The sequence below is a fragment of the Columba livia genome, chromosome 1 (genome assembly GCF_036013475.1).
Source record: "Columba livia isolate bColLiv1 breed racing homer chromosome 1, bColLiv1.pat.W.v2, whole genome shotgun sequence".
Lineage (NCBI taxonomy): Eukaryota > Metazoa > Chordata > Aves > Columbiformes > Columbidae > Columba > Columba livia.
In genome coordinates this window covers 139358574-139379517 of record NC_088602.1, presented here as the reverse complement: position 1 = coordinate 139379517, position 20944 = coordinate 139358574, and the positions used below count along the sequence as shown (strand labels likewise).

At 38.3% G+C, this 20944-nt stretch overlaps 2 protein-coding genes across 10 annotated transcripts in view; one reads left to right on the top strand and one right to left on the bottom strand.

Moving 5' to 3' along the window:
- SMC1B (structural maintenance of chromosomes 1B) overlaps window positions 1-3245 on the top strand; it is a 37529-nt gene extending 34284 nt beyond the window's left edge. The window contains exons 24-25 of one of the 4 annotated variants that reach the window (XR_010466720.1): window positions 721-1253; window positions 1523-3245. Coding sequence is in view for 3 of the 4 variants with exons in the window: in XM_005509537.3 (XP_005509594.1) it covers window positions 1143-1253; window positions 1523-1633 (222 nt within the window). In the remaining variant the exon portion in view is untranslated. Of the gene's footprint in view, window positions 1-720 lie in introns of all 4 variants that reach the window. The other 3 variants (XM_005509537.3, XM_065033088.1, XM_065033093.1) reach the window with 3 other exon arrangements.
- On the bottom strand, window positions 3095-17338 carry FAM118A (family with sequence similarity 118 member A). 6 transcript variants are annotated; one of them, XM_065033117.1, is made up of 10 exons: window positions 17035-17338; window positions 16280-16377; window positions 13082-13137; window positions 11649-11901; window positions 10180-10401; window positions 9434-9562; window positions 8387-8672; window positions 7020-7052; window positions 5539-5622; window positions 3095-5445 (listed from the first exon to the last, which is right to left on the bottom strand). In XM_065033117.1, exons 3-10 carry the CDS (start codon window positions 13126-13128, stop codon window positions 5312-5314), a joined length of 1188 nt encoding a protein of 395 aa, XP_064889189.1. In that variant the 5' UTR covers window positions 13129-13137; window positions 16280-16377; window positions 17035-17338; the 3' UTR covers window positions 3095-5311. The 6 variants fall into 6 exon arrangements, with proteins under 6 accessions (XP_064889189.1, XP_064889198.1, XP_064889181.1 ...); XM_065033126.1 differs by lacking the exon at window positions 17035-17338 and adding an exon at window positions 16814-16828; XM_065033109.1 differs by lacking the exon at window positions 16280-16377 and having other exon boundaries at window positions 17035-17335.
- Between the last annotated feature and the right edge of the window lie 3606 nt (window positions 17339-20944).

The following is a 20944-nucleotide window of genomic DNA, read 5'->3' as shown; positions in this document are numbered from 1 at the left end:
TAATCTGCCTGGGAATTTCTGCTGAGTTTCCTGCTTCGAAGTTGAATTGAGCTTCTATGCGTTTCGTAACCCTCACAGCTAGAGACGCCCATCTCTCCTAAGGCTGGTGTGGGCTGGCTGTGCAGCCCCTGGTCAGAACCTCCCCTTTGGCTTACTGCCCTTCTGCAGTCCTTTTTCCACAGAACGGAAGGGCTTGGGGCCTGTGTCTTAAATTGCAGAATGAGAAGAAGCAAAATTGTGCTGATCTGCAAGTATAATGAACTTAACCTTTCTCTGCTCCCAAGGTCTTTCATATCTCTTTCCTTATCTGTAAGATGCAGTTGTTACTGGAAAGCACCAAAACCTTCAGAGGAATGAAATAGCACAAGTGAGCAAAAATAATACATGGAACATTGTATGTTGCTAGTACTCATTGGTATCCAAGTTTTATGCTTAGAACTAAATCTCTTCCTATTTTTTCAGTTCAAGGATTTACTAAAGCAGATCTCCAATAATTTACTTGTAATTATTCCATGAAATGAATGTGAATTATGTAAGTCACTAAAGGCACTTGCTCTATTAAAAAAAATTACTTTTATCACATGTAGATTTAACTATGCAGACAAAAGTCAAACTAAAAATGTACTGGTTTTCCTTTATTGAGCATTTAGTTTATATTGTGGGATACTGCCTTATTAAGTCACCAGTTTATAACTTAATATTTGTACCTTTATTTTGCAGATCATTGAAAAAATGTTGCTGTCTGCAGTGAACTAATACATATTTAAGATCTTAGTGTACAGCCAGTAACAACATTTTCACACTTTTTATTCTTTATTCAGGAATTTCCACCTCCTTCCTTTGAAGTTATATTAAGTAATACACTTTTAATTGGCACTGGCCTTTTTCTGTAACTTTCTTCATTGGAGAGAATGATTATTTTCTTACACACTTTCAAAAAGCAGCAAATCTGAGAGGTAGTCTTAAGAACACGCAAAGTATTTGCCTTAAGACTGTTTTCTCATTTTACTTACTTATTTCATAATTGAATGACTGAATTTTGCAGCCAACGTAGTTCAGTTCTTACATCATCATTCCCTAATTATAACATGGTTTAAGTCTGCCAGAACTAACATGTTGAAATGTTTGGCTTCTTTCCAAAGGTATCGAGTTTCATTAGAGAACAGGCACACGAACGGTTTCAAATGATAGTTATTTCTCTAAAGGAAGAGTTTTACTCCAAAGCAGACGCATTGATTGGAGTGTGTCCGGAGGTAACAATTATTACCAAATTTTGTTAAATAATACATGCTGGGTTTTGCTGAAGTACTGATTTACACGTTAAGTGTTACTGCAGTGAATCACGTACATCACTGTGTTGCTCGATTTTAACTACTTTGTGTTCAGAAATATGTGCAGGTACTGGCTCGATGAAAAGATCATTTTGGTAACTCAAGTTCATTATTGTATCTCGTAGTCATTTAGAAATGCTTATTTCAAATGACAGAAATGTTTTAAATTGCATGATCCTTCTTCTCCTCAGCGTGATGATGTTATGTTCAGTCAAGTACTGACTTTGGATCTTACCCAGTATCCAGACACTGATGACCAGGAAAGAAACGAGAAGCACAAGCGCAGTTCTGTTTCAGAATAAAGCATGGATGATTTCTAGCCCAGGTGACAAGAAGCGTGTTTAAAGCTGTTAGAAATCTGAGTTTGAATGTTAGAGGTTGATAGAGAAATGTTTACCTTTCAAACCAATAAGTTTTCTTAAATATTGAAGGAAGTAACTGTTATTCATCAATACAGTTTCGTTAACAAGTAAGAGATAGCCAGAGGTGGCTGTGGAAGTATGTACACTAAAAGCATTCTCTTCAAATATTTTGGTTTTTTTTTTTTGCCTTAAGCTGGATGATTACTGGTTCACATAAGCACAGAAGAATAAAGCTCTTGCTTTTCTTACGAAAAGTAATGTGCTTAGCCATGGCTCCAGGGCACTGCTTAGGTGTGTGCTACCACTTTACAGTCTGTTTTTTGTTGCTGCTGCATCCATTTCCCTTCAGATGGGATCATTTCCTATTTTTCTTAAAAGAACATGATACCAGAATCTGCCTATAACCTTTATCTTTTGTGATGTCCAGCAAGACTTGAGTCTTTCATTGCAACCTTATGAAAATATTAGTTAACTTTACAGAAGCTCATGATGTATCTCTATAGGTATAATGTAACCTGGAAAACTTCCATCTTTGAGGTATTCTACCCCCCACAAAAGTGGAAAGCATAAAACAACTGTGAGTCAGATGCTGTAGAGGTACCAGCCTTAGAAGAAAGTACATTGGTTTGCAGTTGAGATTGTTACTATGTAGCTGTCCCAGTAAAGTTTATTTTGATGGCTGTGCTTTATCTAGGAGAAGTTACTGAAATTGGTTACAGGACACTGAGAGAGCTTAAATCACTTTGGCTTCTATTCCACCTTGGTGTATGCTGAAGAGCTTTATTTGGTTTATGGTTGTTCATAATAATTACATCTTGTGTTCCTGTACTAGATTCCTTTTGTTTATTATGTTGCTTATACACATCTACCTTGTAATGTGTTGCTAATACTGTGCTAGTTGCACACAACTGAGGGTGTCTGGACATGTGGGGTTACTGCATACGGAAGGAATTACATGTGAGCACAGTAGATTGTGTTCCTATGGGAACATTTCAACAACATAAATGTGTCCACTTGGGCTGTAGGCAGATGCTTATCAAATATTTATGTTGCTGCCACATGTTATTAAATAAAATTGTTTACTCTGCATTAACATCAGTCCCTTAATTCAGAATCCCGTGACAGATGTGGAGATACTTGGAGTAGTGTGAAGTACAAATAGAAGAGCAGCCTTGAGTGATTTTCAAAGCTCTCTGACCTGCATCAGTCTTTGTATTGCAAACACAGATGATGTGGTTTTGTGTTTTTTGAACCATTTGCTAGGAATAGTTGAAATACAAAAATACAGTAAAGAACTGATCACAGTATCACAGTATGTTTGGGATTGGAAGGGACCTCAAAAGAATCAGTCTGAAGAATAGTGAAAGCTACACCTTTTAGCTAACATGCAAGAACGGTCTATTTGGCTTTAAGTATTTTATTAAAAGAGTGTATGCCATCATAAGAGATATCCTATCAAATTCATTATACAGTTTGAGCAAAACAGAATAATAAATGGTCAACAAGTTTGTTTTCAGTAACTATTTTACTTAAAAAAAAAAAAAATAGAAAAGGAGCCATCTATGGTAGAATCAGCAAACATCATTTAACATGCCAGTTTGTATTGTTAGTTCTTTCACAGTGCTCAGGTAGTAATTTGAAGAGGGCTTTAAACAAGTTAATCTTTCACTGAACAGATAAATGGAACAGAGAAGTTCTAGGTTCTGTCCCTTTTGACTGTATTTTAAACCCTGAGGTAGCTGCAAGGCAATCTCATCCCTAAGATGACTACAAGTATTCTGACTGGGGGGGTGGGGCATGGAACAAAACCAAAACTAGGCATTTCTACCTTCTTATTGTGTATGTTAGAAATTAAAATAACCCCTTCCTTCTTCATCTGCTTTTCAGGATACAAATAAATGGCACTTGAGTCAGGGGAGGCTGTTTTACAAGCTGCAGTTCAGTAGTGTCTACAAAACAGAAGAATCATCAGTGCTAGGTGTAAGCTGGTCCTCACCGAAGGGAGGGGATGTGATTTCCTAATGTAGCTCTGACTTCAGGCCCAAAATAAGATGCTACATGACTTTAGGGTTGGGCTTAAGTAATTGCAGTAATCAGGGTCATATATAGCTCATCTGATTAATTCTGCTGCAGCTTGAAGCAATGGGTTAAGTGTTCTAAGCTGATACATCAGCATCCAAAATAGCATGACTGATCACTTTTCAAAACAGCCACTTCATGCTGACTAGAGAAGCAAATTTTAGGGGTTATAGTCCTACAGATAATGCTATACATGATGCTAAAAGACAATTTTCAGAAGTGATGTATGCATAAATACAATCTCTCAAAGGGAGAGGATGAATATGGTCTATATTCAGGCTGGTTTTGCTTTTGATATTTACCCTTTAAAAGACACAGCTGAAACTTTGGAGAACTGATACTTGAGGTCCTTAGCAATTATACCACATACTAAAATGCAAGTATGCCTTCCAGGCTGTCAGTCATTCTGTGAAAGACAAGTAGGTGTTTTCTTCTGGGGTAGAAGAGGCAAGAGTCACCGTGCACGCATTATGTAAGATTGCTTTTCTAGGCAAAACGTACTCACATCTTTACCTACTTCTGAACGGGGACACACTTCTACACCACAAAAACTCTGCCCCTCTCAGTAGTTATGGACCTAGAAAGAAGCATGCACCTCACGTTTAAGCTTTTCATTGTGCACACATGCATACTAGAGAACAATCAGAAACTGTTCTTGTGATGTTGTGAGAGTAGAGCTGACATACTCCAACTGAGACAAAAAGGTCATCTGACAGACCCATCACTTCTACTCCCTGTAAAGCCGTATTATAGTGTGATGCAATTTCAGAAGGCACAACAGATCAAATCTACACGGAACATGAGCAGAGAAATCTGACTGAAGCAACCCTCCAGGGCTGCCAGATACAAATGTGCCAGTATCAGAACAAAGAATAGTCCTGAAAATGCTCTCCTGCAGACAGGAGAAGGTGAGAGGCAGCTGACTAGAATATTTCAGAAGATTATCAGTGTTAGCAACTGGATGGGTAATTATGTCAGTTCAGTAGTGAGACAGTTCGGTGGTAGGTGAAGTAACAGCACCTCAGAAAAAGTTAATGCAGTGTCTAACTGTAATCATTTGACTAGTTCAACTGAAGTAAAACTTGCACACTAGAAATTGTCTACAGATAGATACTGACTGGTTTTAATTCTGCTGCATTAAGACTATCCATTATCTGCTTGCTGAGATAACTAGCAGCATACTCTATGATTTAAACAACTGCTAAAATATTTCCATAGAAATACACTGCAAATAGGTCTGTAAGCCCCCATGTATATATGGTATTTCCTTGCTCATACATTACTACAATGCTTTTCTCCCCATGTGATCTCATGCCTTAACAGACTGACAAATAATAACGAACATTCATGCTAAAAGGGTAAAATACATAGGTTATCATGATGCAGTTTCCATAAACATGAAACATTTCCTGTTCCTCACAGTGCAGAGTTCTGAATCTGAAGCTTGCAAGCAGCCTTGTGCTGACAGACCCCTGAAGACTTCAGCCTCCAGCAGCCTACCCACAGTTGAGCTGATGAGAAAATGAAAACCCCTTCATATTAAAGGCAACTAACAGTCACAGCTATAACAAAAGTCATTTCTGACAGATTAAAACATGACCTTTGTTGTGGCTCCACCTTGGTAGGAGCTGGGTCCAACTGGCTTGAAGCACAGGAGAGAAAACTTGCACCTGCTTGTGAATGACCCTGCAGATACAGTGTTAGTTGTATAGAAGTCTGGGTTGGGTTTTGCACCTTTTTTTTTTTTCATTAAATAGTGGGTATACCATTATCTGATTGCTTGATTTTCTTAGGGGAGTCAGTGCCATTTTCTCCTAACTTCCTTTTAGCACAGTCCACACATGAAGTTCCTGTGGAGGGAGAAGGAAAAATTAAATTAAAAAAAAATTAAAGTTGCTACATATTTGTACTTTGTACACTTTTTGTTACAAGCACCAAATATTAAGATAAACACAATACTGTTCCACTGAGGTTCTTGCATTTGGATTCTGACCTGTAACACTAACCCTGCTGAAAGTCTGCACCAGTTCAGTGATCTCAAGCTCTTCCCCAAGTAAAACCGGAAGTAGAGAATTATACAGCTGCTCCTTAAAAAAATAATTCTTGATTTTGTGTGATGATAATGCCTGTGGAGTTTACAGGTGAGAAGCTTATTTTAAAAGCTTGGAAAAATCCTGGTATGAGCTACTGTTGAAAGTATAAAGAGAATCACTGGACAACAAAAATGAACTGAAGGGAAATTCCTTGAAAATCAGGATATCCGTTACTTAAAACTCTAGATACTTTTTTTTTTTTAGGGTATTACAAATCTGTGTTAAGTAACAGGTTTTTTTTTTTTTCTTGGTATGCATTCCAAAATGCAAGTAAATGGCTGCTAAAATTACTTGAGGGTGCTAATAAGTTATTAAAGGAGCTTTATTTTAAGTAGAACTAGAATAAATTCTACTCAAGTTTTTTTGTTTCTTCTCCACTGATGCCTGATTTTACTTTACTTAAAAAAGAAAAAGGAAAAATTATGACTCATCTGAAAGACACATAAGCTTAAAGTCTAATTGGAATTACAAAACTAATCTCTGACTTTACATCTGCCCACAAGTCTCTTGGACCTTGTCTACTATTTGATGGTGAAAAAGTGGGGTTTTTTTAATCTAGCTCCTGCAAGACCAAAGACCCTTATTTGCAACAATGAAATGATACTTTTATACATTTTGATATTATTTGCAGCAGCAGCACAGGTATCTTAGAAGTACAATCTAAGTTGCAGTCTTGTTTCAAAGAGAAATTGTGATATTTTATACCATATATTTGAATGTATTAGTGCTCTGCTTATTCACAGCAGTATCACAAAGATGCCTGAACAACACTTAGCCAAAAAGGATTCTTCAGTACTACACACGCTTGAGATTCACGCTTCTAACCTTTGTAAGGATGTAATTCAAAAAAGCCAAAACATCATGGATGTCAATATTATCTTAGAACACTCTGATCAGCATTAATAATTTTTATATTTTCCAGAGGTTTTCCATTCTATCATTTGTCATTTTTTTGACAGCTGAAAGTCAGCAGTAATCTGCTAACAGGTAAAAAAAAAAAAATAAGAGGGTAGAAAGAGAATCTGTTAAGCAGACTTTCAGAGCTAAATCAAAGCACTGCACAATAATCATTTAATTGCTTTGTAAATAAGAGACTTAGTTTTATCTCTCTAATAGATTATGGAACTTCCTGTGAAAATAAGAACTTTAATTACCCAGCAACGTTGTGCTGTCCACTCGATCAGTATCTGGAGAAGTATAAGAGAAGCAACAGTACAAATTAGCATCCAATAAGTTGTTATACTTCTATGCAACATCCCAAAACAGCAAGGTTGTATTGAGAATCACAGGATGGTTTGGGTTAGAAGTGACCTTAAAGGTCATGTAGTCCAACCCCCCTGCCATAGGCAGGGACACCTTCCACTACACCAGGTTGCTCCAAGCCCCATCCAACCCGGCCTTGAACATTCCAGGGATAGGGCATCCACAGCAGCTCTGGGCAGCCTGTTCCAGTGTCTCACCATTCTCCTAGTTAAGAATTGCCTCCTTGTATCTAATCTAAATCTCCTCTCTTTTAGTTTAAAACCATTGCACCTTGTCCTATGGCTACAGGCCCTACTAAAACTTTGTCCCCATCTTTTTTATAAGCCACCTTTACTACTGAAAGGTCACAATAAGGTCTCTCCAGAGTTTTCTCAAGCTGAACAACCCCAACTCTCTCAGCCTGTAGGAGCTGTACTCCAGCCCTTTGATCATCTTCATGGCCCTCCTCTGGTCTTGCTCCAACAGGTCCCTGGCCACCTTATGTTGAGGGTCCTAGAGCTGGACACAGTACTCCAGGTGGGGTCTCACAAGAGCAGAGTAGGGAGGAGAATCACCTCCCTTGACCTGCTGGTCACACTTTTTTTGATGCAGACCAGGACACTGTTGGCTTTCTGGGCTGCAAGCACACATTGTCGGGTCATGTTCAACCAACACCCCCAAGTCCTTCTCCTTAGAGTTCTTTCCCATTTTAGCATTAAACACCCTCTACAGAATGTCATTCAGTGTCACAAATGTAGTATTATTCCATAGCCTCTTCTATCTGATTGTCATAAAACATCATCCTCACACTCCGGTTTTCTCCCTATTCACTCTGTGTTAAGCCAAACACTACTGGGTGTAGTGATTTAATTTCCCATTCTGTGCTTAATCAGATACTGTGGCTTAACAGCTTATCCCACCAGTTAATTCCTTCAACTCTTTTAGTATCTTTTACTGACACGTCATATTTCATATAATGTACTGTAGTAGTTCAAGCCAAAAGAATACACAAAGTAAACATCTTAACCAAATGCAAACAAAAAGAAAAATTCAGAATTAAAGATTAAATTTGCAAGAATCCACAGAGCTTACTGAAAGAAGTTTGGGTTCAATTTTGTCACATGTTCCAACTCCACATGCCATTCATAAGGAAGGATGCTGCACAGGCCTACCACTAGCTACACTCAAGGTCAACACCTCAGATCAACTGCTGACTGTCCAGACACAGCATCCCTCTATGTACCTACTCAAAATTTTCTTACTAAAGAGGATACGTTACCTGGACTTCTCTGCTTGCAGATTTGAGCAGTCAGATCTTGTACGTACTCTGGGAATTGTTTAAAGCAGTGCCCGTAAGACACTACTTTTATTCCGTGCAGCAGCATATCTGCCTGGAGCTTAAAAAAGTGGTCTTCGTTTTCTTTCAGCACCAACATATAATGTTCTAAATCCACTTTATTCTTTACAGTATATAGAAAAAGAGCTTGGAATATCTGATCACGCAGAGTCTCTCCACAGCCCAAAAACAAAAAAGACTTGCTTCGATACAAATTTTGAAGAACCTCCTGTTAAGAAATATAAACACACAAGAGCTATATTTACTTAAGTAGTTAAAAGCCCCAGGTAAAAACTTTTAAAATATGTCAGACTTTAAAGGAGAAGCAGAGCAGACATTAAAATGGAACTGAATTAAGCATATGTTTTAGGATTGAGGTAAACTGACATTTCATTAGCACTGTTTCTACAAAAAAAACAAAAAAAAAAAACAACAACAACAACAACAAAAAAAAAAAAAAAAACAACATTCAAAAATCAAAGTTACCATACAAAGTTAAGTACACATGTAAATATTGCCAGTAATGGAATTTTAAATTGAAATAATTACGATGATAGAATATTAGGCTTCCATTAGCTCAATATATAAATAAGGAAAATTAACTTGAACAAAATACCTAAGATATCACATTAAGTCCAGGATCCAGAACTGGTAACAGCTTAAGCCCCTAAAAATGAATCCAGGTAATCAGATGCTGATGAATCCTTGTATTGGTGTCTAATATTCTGGTGTTAATGTTCTTTCATGAGATAAATACAAATAACTCCAAAATTACCATATACAGCTGATGGTTTAGACTGTGATTTAAATAGAAGCAGTATACAAGAACACGCATTGCCCTAACCAGTTTTCAGAATAATACCGTCACTTTTCTGGGTCCAAATCATTTAATCTATATGATTTGACAAAACCCTAGCCGTAATGTGTATGCAGTGATTACAATAAAATAGTTTCGCAAAACATAGTAAAAATTTTGAAGACCACACAAACCATAACTTCAGGATCTTGAGTAACGTCTTTATATCCCGAGGGATCCAGCACCATTCCACAGGGATCTGTATATAAGCCATGAATATGAAGAACTCCGTATTTTATATGCCCTCTTGCCCACTGAAGAACCTGAAGCAAATCATGCAAGTTACGTTCTTTTGTTACACTATCATAAGCTATAACTAAGATTTTGCAAAAATATAGAGCTCCCCTAACTTATAAAACTACTTTAAGCAGAAATAACATATTTTGCACTTTTCTACAGCAAAATATTTTTTTAATTACTAATTACACAGCTTGCTTAAAATTGCAACAAAATGATTGCTGATACTGAAGATATCTCTGGCTTTTTGGTCTAAACAAGCATTCATCGAGAAGCAAGTTCCAGCAATGCTGACAGAAAAGATATGAAGGACAAATTAACTACCAGCTTGGTGAAATCATATTTGTGATTGTAACAGTTACTTCATGTAAGTTAAAGTTCGTGGGTTTTTTTCCAGGGAGTAAGGGGGAATTGGCTAATAAATTTGTCACTGAAATCTTGCTTGGTAACCATTACCAGATTATTCAGAACAAAAAGATACAGAAAATAAATGTCTGCGCATCTGCTGTTAGCTTACAGACATGCTTTACCAATTAGGAAATTTTAGCCTTGACTGTCTTTGAACAGGAAAACATCTTTCAATCAAGCTTACAAGCTGTCTTCTCTTACAATAAATCTAAAACTTTTACTGCTCTCATCGTACCTTATCCTTATCTTTCAAGTCTAGAGATTCCATAGGTTTACCCTGTTGCTGACCAAAAATTTCAAGTAAATTATCATAGTTTGTAGTCAGAACCATTGTGCCTCTCTCCATGAGTCTCAGGATTGATTGCAGAACAACAGGATTCTGAATGTGTTGCTCTAAGTTATCAAACACCTCCATTAAGCAGTCCTGGAAGAAGTTGGGCTTCGTATCCCCAGTACGCTGAAGGGAGAAAAAGATAAACACTTCATAAGGACCATGTGTACCATTATAAATGCCTCCAACAGAAAACCCATGTCATTTCTCTACTTAATGCCAAAGCACTTCTTTAAAAGAGGGCTTGCTTAGTGTCCCAAGTATAAAGGTACAAAAGGTACAAAACTATTAAAAAAAAATCTCAATTTATTCTGATGCTCTTGCCTCCACTCAGAATAATAGTCTGGTTTTCTCAAGGAAGCTTGCAATAAAGGCACAACAAAACTATTTTGCTACAGTTAAATGCTCACTCATCACTTCTAAAAAAACATCAAGGTAGTCCTTCCTAAAAAAGCAGGCTGTGTTTGCCCTGAGCATCTGTTGAAACAGACAGGAACATGCAACAATTGTATAAAATACACAGGCTTCCTATTCATTAAATTGTATTAAACACAGAACAAATGTCTGTTAATAAGCCAAATATAGTTACTGGCCTAACAACGTGGAAACCGCACCTTTCTCAGAATGCTTTTACTGTTTTGAAGATCAGTTAGTATACTAAAATTAGCATTCCCTGGATTCAGAGTCTGGGATATACCATTAGAGGGCATTTTTTTTCCTACCTGGTTGAGAAAAATGTGCTCATCATTAAATCTGCTGCAAAGCCTAACCATACATGCAGACTCCTCCCAAAAGAGATAGGTTGTTATTACTACAGTTTGCCTGTAGAAAAGCTCACTCACCACGTGTTTGAAAATACTCAATACATCCTACAACTGAGCAGTATATATGTCACTCTAATTTTTTTAACTAGAAGATTTGGCAAACCTAAAACCACAATCTGAAAATCTCTGGAACCTAAAAATGAATGGCTGAGGAACAGGGTATGTATGGAGTGTCTTCAATGAAGTGTGAACTGCAGTAGTGATTATGTTTGTGTGATCTAAGGCTATCAGTAGGGTCAAGGTCTACCTGTATTTTCAGGGTATTCTAGTTTTAGCCAGCAAAGCTATAAATTCCTCTTTCCATTTCAAGAAAGATTATGGAGAATGGTCAGGATTCTTGCTTGAATTAGTTAAGATGAAAACTAACTTACACTAAAAAACAAGGATTTTTTAGCCTCTTCAAAAGATACAGTGTACTACATGATTACTGTGAAAAATTCCATTTTTACCCAAAAAATTTCAACTTTACAAAAGCTGAAAAGAATTTTTCTTGATGACAAAATAAAAGTATGTAATAATTTTAGAAACTGATATTATAAACATACTCACTGGTGACATTTTCCTGATGAGATCATGTGCAACCACAAGCAGGTCTCTATCTTTGATTACTTTTTTACGAAATTCAGCAACATCTCCTGGATGAAGCACCTCCAGCTGTTCAGCTGCTTCAATTACAGCCTCGATGCAGCCCCTCCAGGAGCACAGCGCTGGGATTCCTGGTGCTACTGCAGCACTTACTCCCGTTCCAATTACAAGAAGAAGGTCCCGAGGCTGCTTTCTTATTAGACTTTTTAAGAATTTTCTTTCAAAAAACAAAACAAAAATTTTCATATTTTAACTGTGCATTTTCTAACTTGTCTGAAGATCTCATGACTGACTCAAGAAGTCCATAAGAACAAACTGAGTTCCCCATTTCTATGCAGAAGAATGGCATTGGCAGCAGTTCACGGACTTCCCCAAACAGACAATTTACTTTAAGACTTTTTACACAAGTAAGCTTGCATAATTAATTTAAGCCAAAAAATGGCAACAACTTCAAATCACTAATGTCTTTAAGATCTAAATTGACAATTACCGATTTTCAGTGCACTGAGCTAACCAAGCACCATTTCAAACGAAATCTTGAACAAGTGGTCAAAGGGCTACCCAATTATTTACTTAACATGTCTGATAGAAAGTAGGTAGACCTATTTCAAAGGGACGAGTCACAATATTTCAAAGAAACAAATCTCTGGGTTTTTTTCTGGAAAAAAAAAAGCAGTATCTTTTCTCCCCACTTTAGGATACATGAACATAAGAACACTAATGCTTGTTCAGATCAAGGGTTCATCTAGCCCACTGTTCAGATGTTACTAACCACAGATGACTCTCAAAGGCATATTTGGTTCTATGTCAGTATTCACTATGCAAGCCAGCACAAGACATTGTCGAGAAAGTCTGGCTTTCACAATTACTTTGCAAAGAAGTGAAAATGCATTTAAACCATATGGTGAAATCACTGTATACAAACAAGGATTTCACTAATACAGAACCTTAGAATTCTCTGCACTTTCAAAACTACCTTCACAGATTTCTCATTCCTGTTATTCTGGCAATGTGGACATTTAACACCTCTTATTTCACAATCTTCTGAAACTATCTAGCTAAAGCTACAACGTTTAACTTGAAATGGCCTCAGACAAAGCAATTAATAAACACATAGATAAGGTTGCTAGCTAATGCCCACAAAGAATATGTTGCTGACAATCTCCATGCCTTCCCGCTACATTCAGCACAAACTCTTTCCTCTCAACATGCATATTACTTCTTATGAACAGCTTAACTGAGTTTGAAGCACACAGTGGAAAAACAAGTTTCTGTGATAATTTCAAGTTTTCTAGCATGATGTTGTTCCCAGATCCAATTTTCAGCAATGTATTTCCACTGTGTTTTCAGATTTTTATTAAGAGACAGTTTTGTATAAACTTTGCAACACAAGCTACCTGGATTTCTGCTTGCTTCTAGTTGTTGACTGTTCTGATGAATCCATCTCTGAGCCCTAAGTAAAACAAAAAGTAAAATAATTCTTAATGCTTCTATCTTTAAAAAAGCCAAAATTAAAACCAGAATTATTACTTTTAGCATTTTCTATTTATTCTTAACAAGTGTTTTAAAATCAAGACTCTGTCACATCCCAGGTAAGCAAACAAACTGACAGAAACAAAGCTGACAAAGTATGAGTGTGAAAACCTGCTACAGCTCCATTTAAACTCTGTAACTGATATTGTGAAGCTAACAGAGATAAGGCTATTCTTGCAGCTGAAAAATACTTATGTCTAAATTTAAGATAAAATTTAGCATACCCATTAAAATGATAAATCAAGCAAATGAATGCATTTCTTGATTTTTTTTTTTCATAATAATCAGTTGATTCAACCAAGTTTGTGGAAACTGGACTTCTGCAACACATAATGATCATGAGAGGCCCTCCACCAGCCACGTGACTACCAGACCATATAACATTCAGCATTTTTTTCTCAGCAAGTATTTAAAATATGGATTTATTTCTGTATCATCTATATTATCACTTGAACTGACATCTGCTCAGTTGAGGTCACTGTCCTAGAATTGTCAGACAACTTGTCTGAATTTGTCTTTTTTTTTTTTTTTTCTCTTCCTTCTAACACTTTTGCATCATTACTGTTTGCCAACAGTTGGCCATACATATTGCCAAAATTTGAATAAAGGAATACCAGCAATTCATTTTTTTGTACAATTTCATCAGATTCTGACATGTGAGGCAGAAAGCTGCACTTTTTAGACAATATAAACCAAGGGAAAAAAAAAAAACCAAAACCACACAACCTAAAAGGATTATACTTTCAAAAATCATACAAATCTTACATTATAGAGCACCACAGGATCCCTCTGTACTGGTAAGTCTATGTCTACAGCTATTTCCTACATACTAATAAAGAGACGAAAAACATTTACATTCTTGACAGAAAAATATTTTTTCCCAAAACCAAGCTAATATACAAAATATAACATTAAATTTAACATGTCATTAAAAAAAAAAAATCCCTTTACAAAACCAATTTTGCACAGGAAGCTGAAAGAAATGCACTTTGAGCTATCGGACACCTCTGGTATGGTGTACGGCGTATCCATCTCATATGGTAGCTACACACAGAGGTTTTAGAGCACTGTGTGTTCTGAAGAGCTCAGTTCAGCCTAAAACAAGTACTTCATTTTTATTACCATAAACTAAATTACACATTCCTAAGGCTCGAACATTGTAGACATGACACAAACAGAAAAAATACACATTACCAAAAGACAAGTTCATAATTTACCAGAAGACTAATTAAAAGCGTAAAGCCAATTAGCAACTCCTATTTCTATTGTACGGTTAGCTTAACCATGCAAGGTATCTAAGAAAAGTATAAAGGTGGAAGCTAAAATCCTCACTGCAAAACCCTGTCAGTTGTCATCTTGTGTGCCCTGTTCATGCTAACAGACCCAGAAGAAGCAGAATTAGGAGCGAGGATCTGAACAACTATTTCTCTTTAAACCACAGACTGATACTGTAATTCTAACATTTAGTTCATTGAAATTCTACATTTAGAAGACAGAACAAGTTTGAACTATTCACTCAGTTAAAATGTATGGTTAATATAAAGAAAAATTCAGCTCCCAACTGTAAACCTAGAATCAAGACACTGGAGTTATTTTAGGTTTTTACTGTTATCAACATTACATTTGTCTCTAGTACTCTGAAGTCCGTGAAACCACAAACATTTGCCCAGGGGTCCATGATGTAAACATGATATATCAAATATATAAAACCAGAAAAAACAGTACCTATATAATGAATAATCCTGGCTCTCTCCCCATACTGAAATCCATATTATATAGACATCTATTGGCTTTATTTTGTCCCCATCATCTCTACACTGGATTTGTGATCTGCTATAAAACTCCTCCTCCTTGCAAGGAGCTCTTTCATCAAGGGTAATATCCAAATTATCATCCTTCTATAACAATCTCAAAGTATAGAAAAATCTTTTAGTTTCTCCCTCCAACAAGTTTCTCAAGCCAACTTAAATCTAAAGCATAAAAACAATTGCATCTTGGCAAGAGAATTTGGCTACAGTATCATCACTTAGAAATCCCCAAGTTTCATTACATTAGTTCTTGGTTTTATTTTTATAAGGACGTATGGAGTTTTTTGGCTTTGAAACACATCTTAGTTTGTGGCTGGGGAGACTGCAGACCTGAATCCCCCAAATAAGCATTCTGCCAGACTCCATGGCTCATAAGGCTACTTGCCAGCTCTCAGGCTCATATGCTGAAAGCTAATTTGAAGTAAGAGGCCTAAGTTTGGACATCATCTGACAAGAGAAAAACACCCTACAACAGAGAGACATCAGAATTGCTGAGGAAAGCACACGGATCTCTTCTGCAAATGCACCCAAGGTGTCTTTTCAAGTGAAAAATCTTGTGGTATTTATTTTCTCCATGCTCCCTTCCTTCACCGACAGCATCGTACAAAGATACTATACTACCATCTAAAGAATGTTAGCACATTCAAGATTCATAATAACTTCCCTAGAGCAAACCACTTTATATACGGAAAAATATTGAGTTCACAATGCACAAATCACATTCAAAAAAGCACAACTTCTTTATTCTGGAAAATATACTATTATTTTATAACCCCATCCAGTGAAGTATTGGGGAAAGAATCCCCAAGAAAGCTTTAATAATTAAATTAGCAACATACCGAAATTACAAAATAAGCACCTCACCACAGGATGCTGTCAGTACCAACATTTTAGACCCTATTGTTTCCTTTTATCCCTTAAAGTTTCTTTCTGGAAACAAAAGTTGTGTGAATAAGTGGCAGCAATTATCACCAACAGGTAGTAGCTAAATGCCTGCAAATGAAAAAGGTCAAATTGCTCCCCTCTTTTAAGTACTGAGTAATTGTGGATAGTCTTGAAGATTATCTTATTAGATGTAACGAACACTTCTTCAATGAGCATACCTAGAAAAACAGAAGACGTGGGCACTGGCATTCAACACTGGCTTAGTTTTAAAAAGACACGTTAGACTAACCAAAGGTGTGCACAGTTGCTTTGCAACAAGCTTTCCTCACAGGAGCCTGGACATCAGACCCGGCTATAACCCAAACACACCTGAAAATGCTGAATGGGAGCTGGGTCTTCACCCCAAACATCGGGCCTAATTGTAATTTCATGTTTTCTTCCTGTTCAACTTAGTTTTATTTAAGGACCTACAATGAAATAAAGAGCTCTATTCACTGACTGAAACTTCAAGTCAACCAAACGATTTTTCCAGGCAGTTTAATATAGGAAAACAGCCTCTAAGTTGTCCAACACACAGGAACACCCGACAAAGAAAAGCCTTTTTCCCCCAAGGGCCCGCTGACTCGCGAATGAAAACAAGCAGCAGGGCTGGGCAGCGCAGCAGCTCTTGCTCAATTAAATTCCCTGTCTCCCGCCGGTAACGGAACCGGCGTTACCCAGCGCAGCGAGCAAGTATGGCGAGATCCTGCTGGTGCCGCTGACCCTCCCTCAGCTGCGAGTCAAGTGAAGCCCCTCTCCCAGCAACACTGCCGGCACCGGCGCGGCTACTGCCGCCTGACCCGCCCGGGCACCGCGGCCCCTCAGGGCAGCCCAGCCCAGCGGCCGTTACGTCGCGACCGTTACCTCACGCAGCCGGAGCGGCGGTTCGCCTTGGCAGCACGCGCCGCCCCGGCCACCCGTCGCGCAGAGCCCTGCGGCCGCCACCCCCCGCCCCGCCGCGCCCGGCCTTGTGGCCCCAGAGGGGACGGCTCTGGATGAGGCGGGGGGAAGGATGGCGGCGGAGAAACCAGGCGCGGAGCCGAGCGGTGACACCGGTGTACCGCCAGCCGCCCCCACCCCGTTACCTCATGGGAGCGGCCTCGCTCTGCCGCACCCCGCCGCGCTCCGCCAGGGCGGGGGCACCGACACGACGCTCCCCCCGCGGCCCCGTCGGCGTCCTCGCCTCAAAGCGTTCCCCGCCGGCCCGGAAACAGCCGCCCCAGGAGCAACATTCCGCTCGAGGCCGGTTCCGGGCCTGGCCGCACGGCAGCAGCCGCCGCTCTGAAACCTGCGGGAAGAACGGGAAGCGGTCGCTCCCAGATGTGCAAGGGTGAAGAGATCCGCACCTCCCCGGCAAGGCTGGGCGAGCCGGTGCGTGCTTCTCCGCCTGCTTTCCTCCTGAGGTGGAGATGGACGCCGCTCACACACCCCTGAAATGCGTGACACTGTTTACCGGCAGAAATACAAATTAGCAGTCTGTGGATCTGTGTGAAGTAGAAGAATCAATTACCAGTTACAGGAGAAGGGGAATAGGTAAACTTGAAGGTCAATGTGTTTAGTGTGATGAAAACACAGATGATCATAAAATCATAGAATAGTTTGGGTTGGAAGGGACCTTCAAAGGTCATCTCCTCCAACCCCCCTGCAATGAGCAGGGACATCTTCAACTAGATCAGGTTGCTCAGAGACCCATCCAGCCTGGCCTGGAATGTCTCCAGGGATGGGGCATCTACCACGCCTCTGGATGACAGAAGTATTAAAGACTAAAAGGTTTAGGGTGAGGAGAAAGCAACACAAACCAGCAAAAAGAGAGTGTAGAGTTACCTTTAGTGGTTCTGCTGAAGACTGGACTGGACTGCCAGTGCTGGCTGAGGCATCCCCAGGTGTGAGGCTGTAGGTGCTGACAGCTGGCAGCTGGGTGACCTAAAGGGTCACATACAGCTCCTCTACAGCTGGCTTGTCTCAGCTGTTCACAGCTTCAAGCCAACAGGCAAACCTCTCCTCTGCTTCAAATCAAATTGCTTTAATTGCTGGGTTTTGGTGTGTTGGGTTTTTTGTTGTTGTTTTGGTTTGTTTTTTTTTTTTTTTTTTTTTTAAGTTTTCAATCTTTTAAAGTTGAAACCTAAAAACTCAAGAGTTCCTTCACCATTACACTAACGCAGTCGATTAACAATAGTTAGCTCGGTTCCACCACATTTTCTAACAGCAGTGCCCAGCTTTCTTTGCAATGCTGTAGATTTAGAGAGCTGACCCCAGGAGAGGAGTCAGCTTTGCATGAAAACCAGGCAGTCAGATGTGAAAAGGCTGATAATTGTGCCTAAGGATACTTAGTGCTGAATGGTACTTCCCAAATTCCCATTGCCAAGCTGTGTTGAAAATGTGTCATTCCCTGATTTTAATTTCTTAACTGGAGTTTTCAAAACTACTCATGGTACACTTTTCCCAACTTTTGAAGACTTGAAGTACTTACTGGCGTAAGGTTCCCAAACATAGGTCTTAAAAGGTTTTCTTGGTTTCTCTAGTCAATCACTTCTATTGTTTTGGGGTAGAATGGGGATTCACAGGTTTTGCATGCCTATATGATGGATTTGAACGTTCTCTTTTGTTTGTTAAATGTAAGTGTTGTATTAATATTTTACTATAATTTTAGGAAGAATTTTGGTAAGGATGGGCAGTTTTGCAGATGAAACAGAAACTCACTGTTTTTGCTCTATATCTGGTGTTAACGTTTGGCAAGAAGTGTTGACTGCACTGACTTCACTTTCAGTTTGCATAAGAACATTTTGTCCTTGTGAACTGTTCATGTAATAGTCCCTAGACATCACTTCTCACTTTGTGATTTTTTTTTTTTTTTATTTTACTACATTGCAGTGTCCCTAGAAAGGCATAACAAATATTTGAAGAATCATATTCATACCGATAAGGAAGATGGAGGATGGGATCAGAGAAAACAGGAAGAGAGAAGAAAGAATGTAACAGCTTTTCAATGCTTCTTGCTCTTTGCCTTTCACCTTCGCTGCTTCAGGCAGTCAGCAAGGCATTTTAACATGCTGATTCAGTAACCTTGAAGGTCAAAGATCTTGTGTTTTAAAATAACCAGGTGATATTCTGCTCCCTGAATCCCAGTAACTGTGTGGGAAATCCAGTTTGGAATGCTGACACTGCACTGTAATAGCGTTGGAATGTGTTACTGAATAATTTGCTGGGTATCTTAGAATATTTTGTCAGCTGTTGGGAATGGGAGTCACAAAGACTTACTAAATATTTTCCTAAGCCTGAGAATCGAGGTCAGACCCATTGTGTACATTTACAATACTTAATATTCTTATTTGTTTTGCTTTAATTTAAAAATATAAAAGGAAATACTTGTGAAGAAAGGCCCTTATAAGCTTTTCCATTTTTCAGTCTGAATCAGTTAATTTGATAAATACCTTTTCCTGTAAGTTTTGCTCCTTTTATATCCTTAGACTACAATAACTCTTATTTAAAAACCCCAACAGTACTCACAACAGTAACAAATTATGTAAACTCCAGACTCCTTTGCAAGGGGTTAGGAAAGTCACTAAGTACAAAGAATATCAATACTTTTCAATTCAATATGGTCCAAAAGTAGCCATATAAAATACAGTCAAACAGAGGCTTAGTATAGTTTTTCAAATCTATAACAAGAGCCAACAATGTATTCTTTCTTATTATATTTCCTTGTTATTATTCAAACTGTATATGAGAGAGATAAGCAAACACCATTACAAGAAAACTGGCATAAGGTTCAGTAGCAAAAGTCACAGAAAAGGATGATGAAGCGTGTTGAAAACTGTAAGATTTGAAATAGGAAGGAGTTTCTTTGAAGAAACAACCAAGAAAGGCAAGTACAGTTGCTTGCAGTTGAGAAACTCTGAGAGGTAGAACACATATTTTAAATGAAATAACTCTAGAAGCTTACCACTTAATTCAGCCTGAGATTTATCCCTTGTGTTCTAGTAAAATTGTATGTTTATCTGAGTATACTAAACAATACGTTAATTCAGGTGGTTATTTTGGGCTTTCTTGCAGACTTTGGAAATATTGCTCAAGGTGATGTAATCAGGATAAGAAATGTGGCTGAGTGAGGCAATGTGTCTGATTATTCAGCTGTGTTTTTATGCACTGAGATGTAATGTTGGTTTCTTTTTGACATCTTGCTGTTTAATAAGTTATGATAAAGTAAATCCTAGTTCACAATGTGCCAGAAGCTGCTGGTTTGAAAGAAAACATGTAAAACCTGTAATGACAGTTTATTGAGCTTGCTGAAAAGTATCTTTAAGGCACCAACTAACTTGTGTCCTTTTTTTTTTTTCATAGCAGGAGGCCAGTTTGCCCCTGTTGATTGAGATAGAATCGCTTCTATCAATGGAACAATGGAACTGCGAGTTCCTCCCTAGTAGGCCATTACTTTTTTCTACATTGAAGCTGACTGGATCTTACTAGTTTGTCATCTTTGTAAACAGAACAGTTTATAAAATGCTTTGAAGAAGAAAGATACTATCAGAAATTTAAAGTATGCTTTCAAAAGCCAGTGTCAGTTCACTTAGAGTTTAAATGTGATTGAATATAGAGATTAACTTTCAAAGACAAGCTTTTAATTTTTACTCCCAGCACTATATGTGTATAAGCCTTTCACAGTGACATGATCTGTAAGATAATTCTGTATGTAACTGCAGGTGTACACTGGAGCTTATTTATAAAGATGCCAAGTGATAAGCACATCTTCAGTGACAGATACCAACAAGGTCTCTCTACAGTCAATTTTAACTTAACAGAACCTAACTACATGCAAGTTCTGCATTACCTTGCACCCACCACTCATGCTGTCTGAATTGCAGTGGGTATTTCAATGTGTACAGTTTGCTGCTGCTGTCCTGTTGAAGAGAAGCTGCCAAATTAATGTATACTGTGATTGAGTTATAAAAGACATACCCCCTATTAACCAACTGACATGAGATAAATGCTTTCTGA

Coding starts and splice junctions, on each gene's coding strand:
- FAM118A (XM_065033117.1), bottom strand. CDS start 13,128: ATGGATTCATCAGAACAGTCAACAACTAGAAGCAAGCAGAAATCCAG. Junction 10,402..11,648: donor TCATCAGGAAAATGTCACCA/GTGAGTATGTTT, acceptor TTCTCCCTTCAG/CGTACTGGGGATACGAAGCC. Junction 7,053..8,386: donor CTGCAAGCAGAGAAGTCCAG/GTAACGTATCCT, acceptor ATACTTCTCCAG/ATACTGATCGAGTGGACAGC.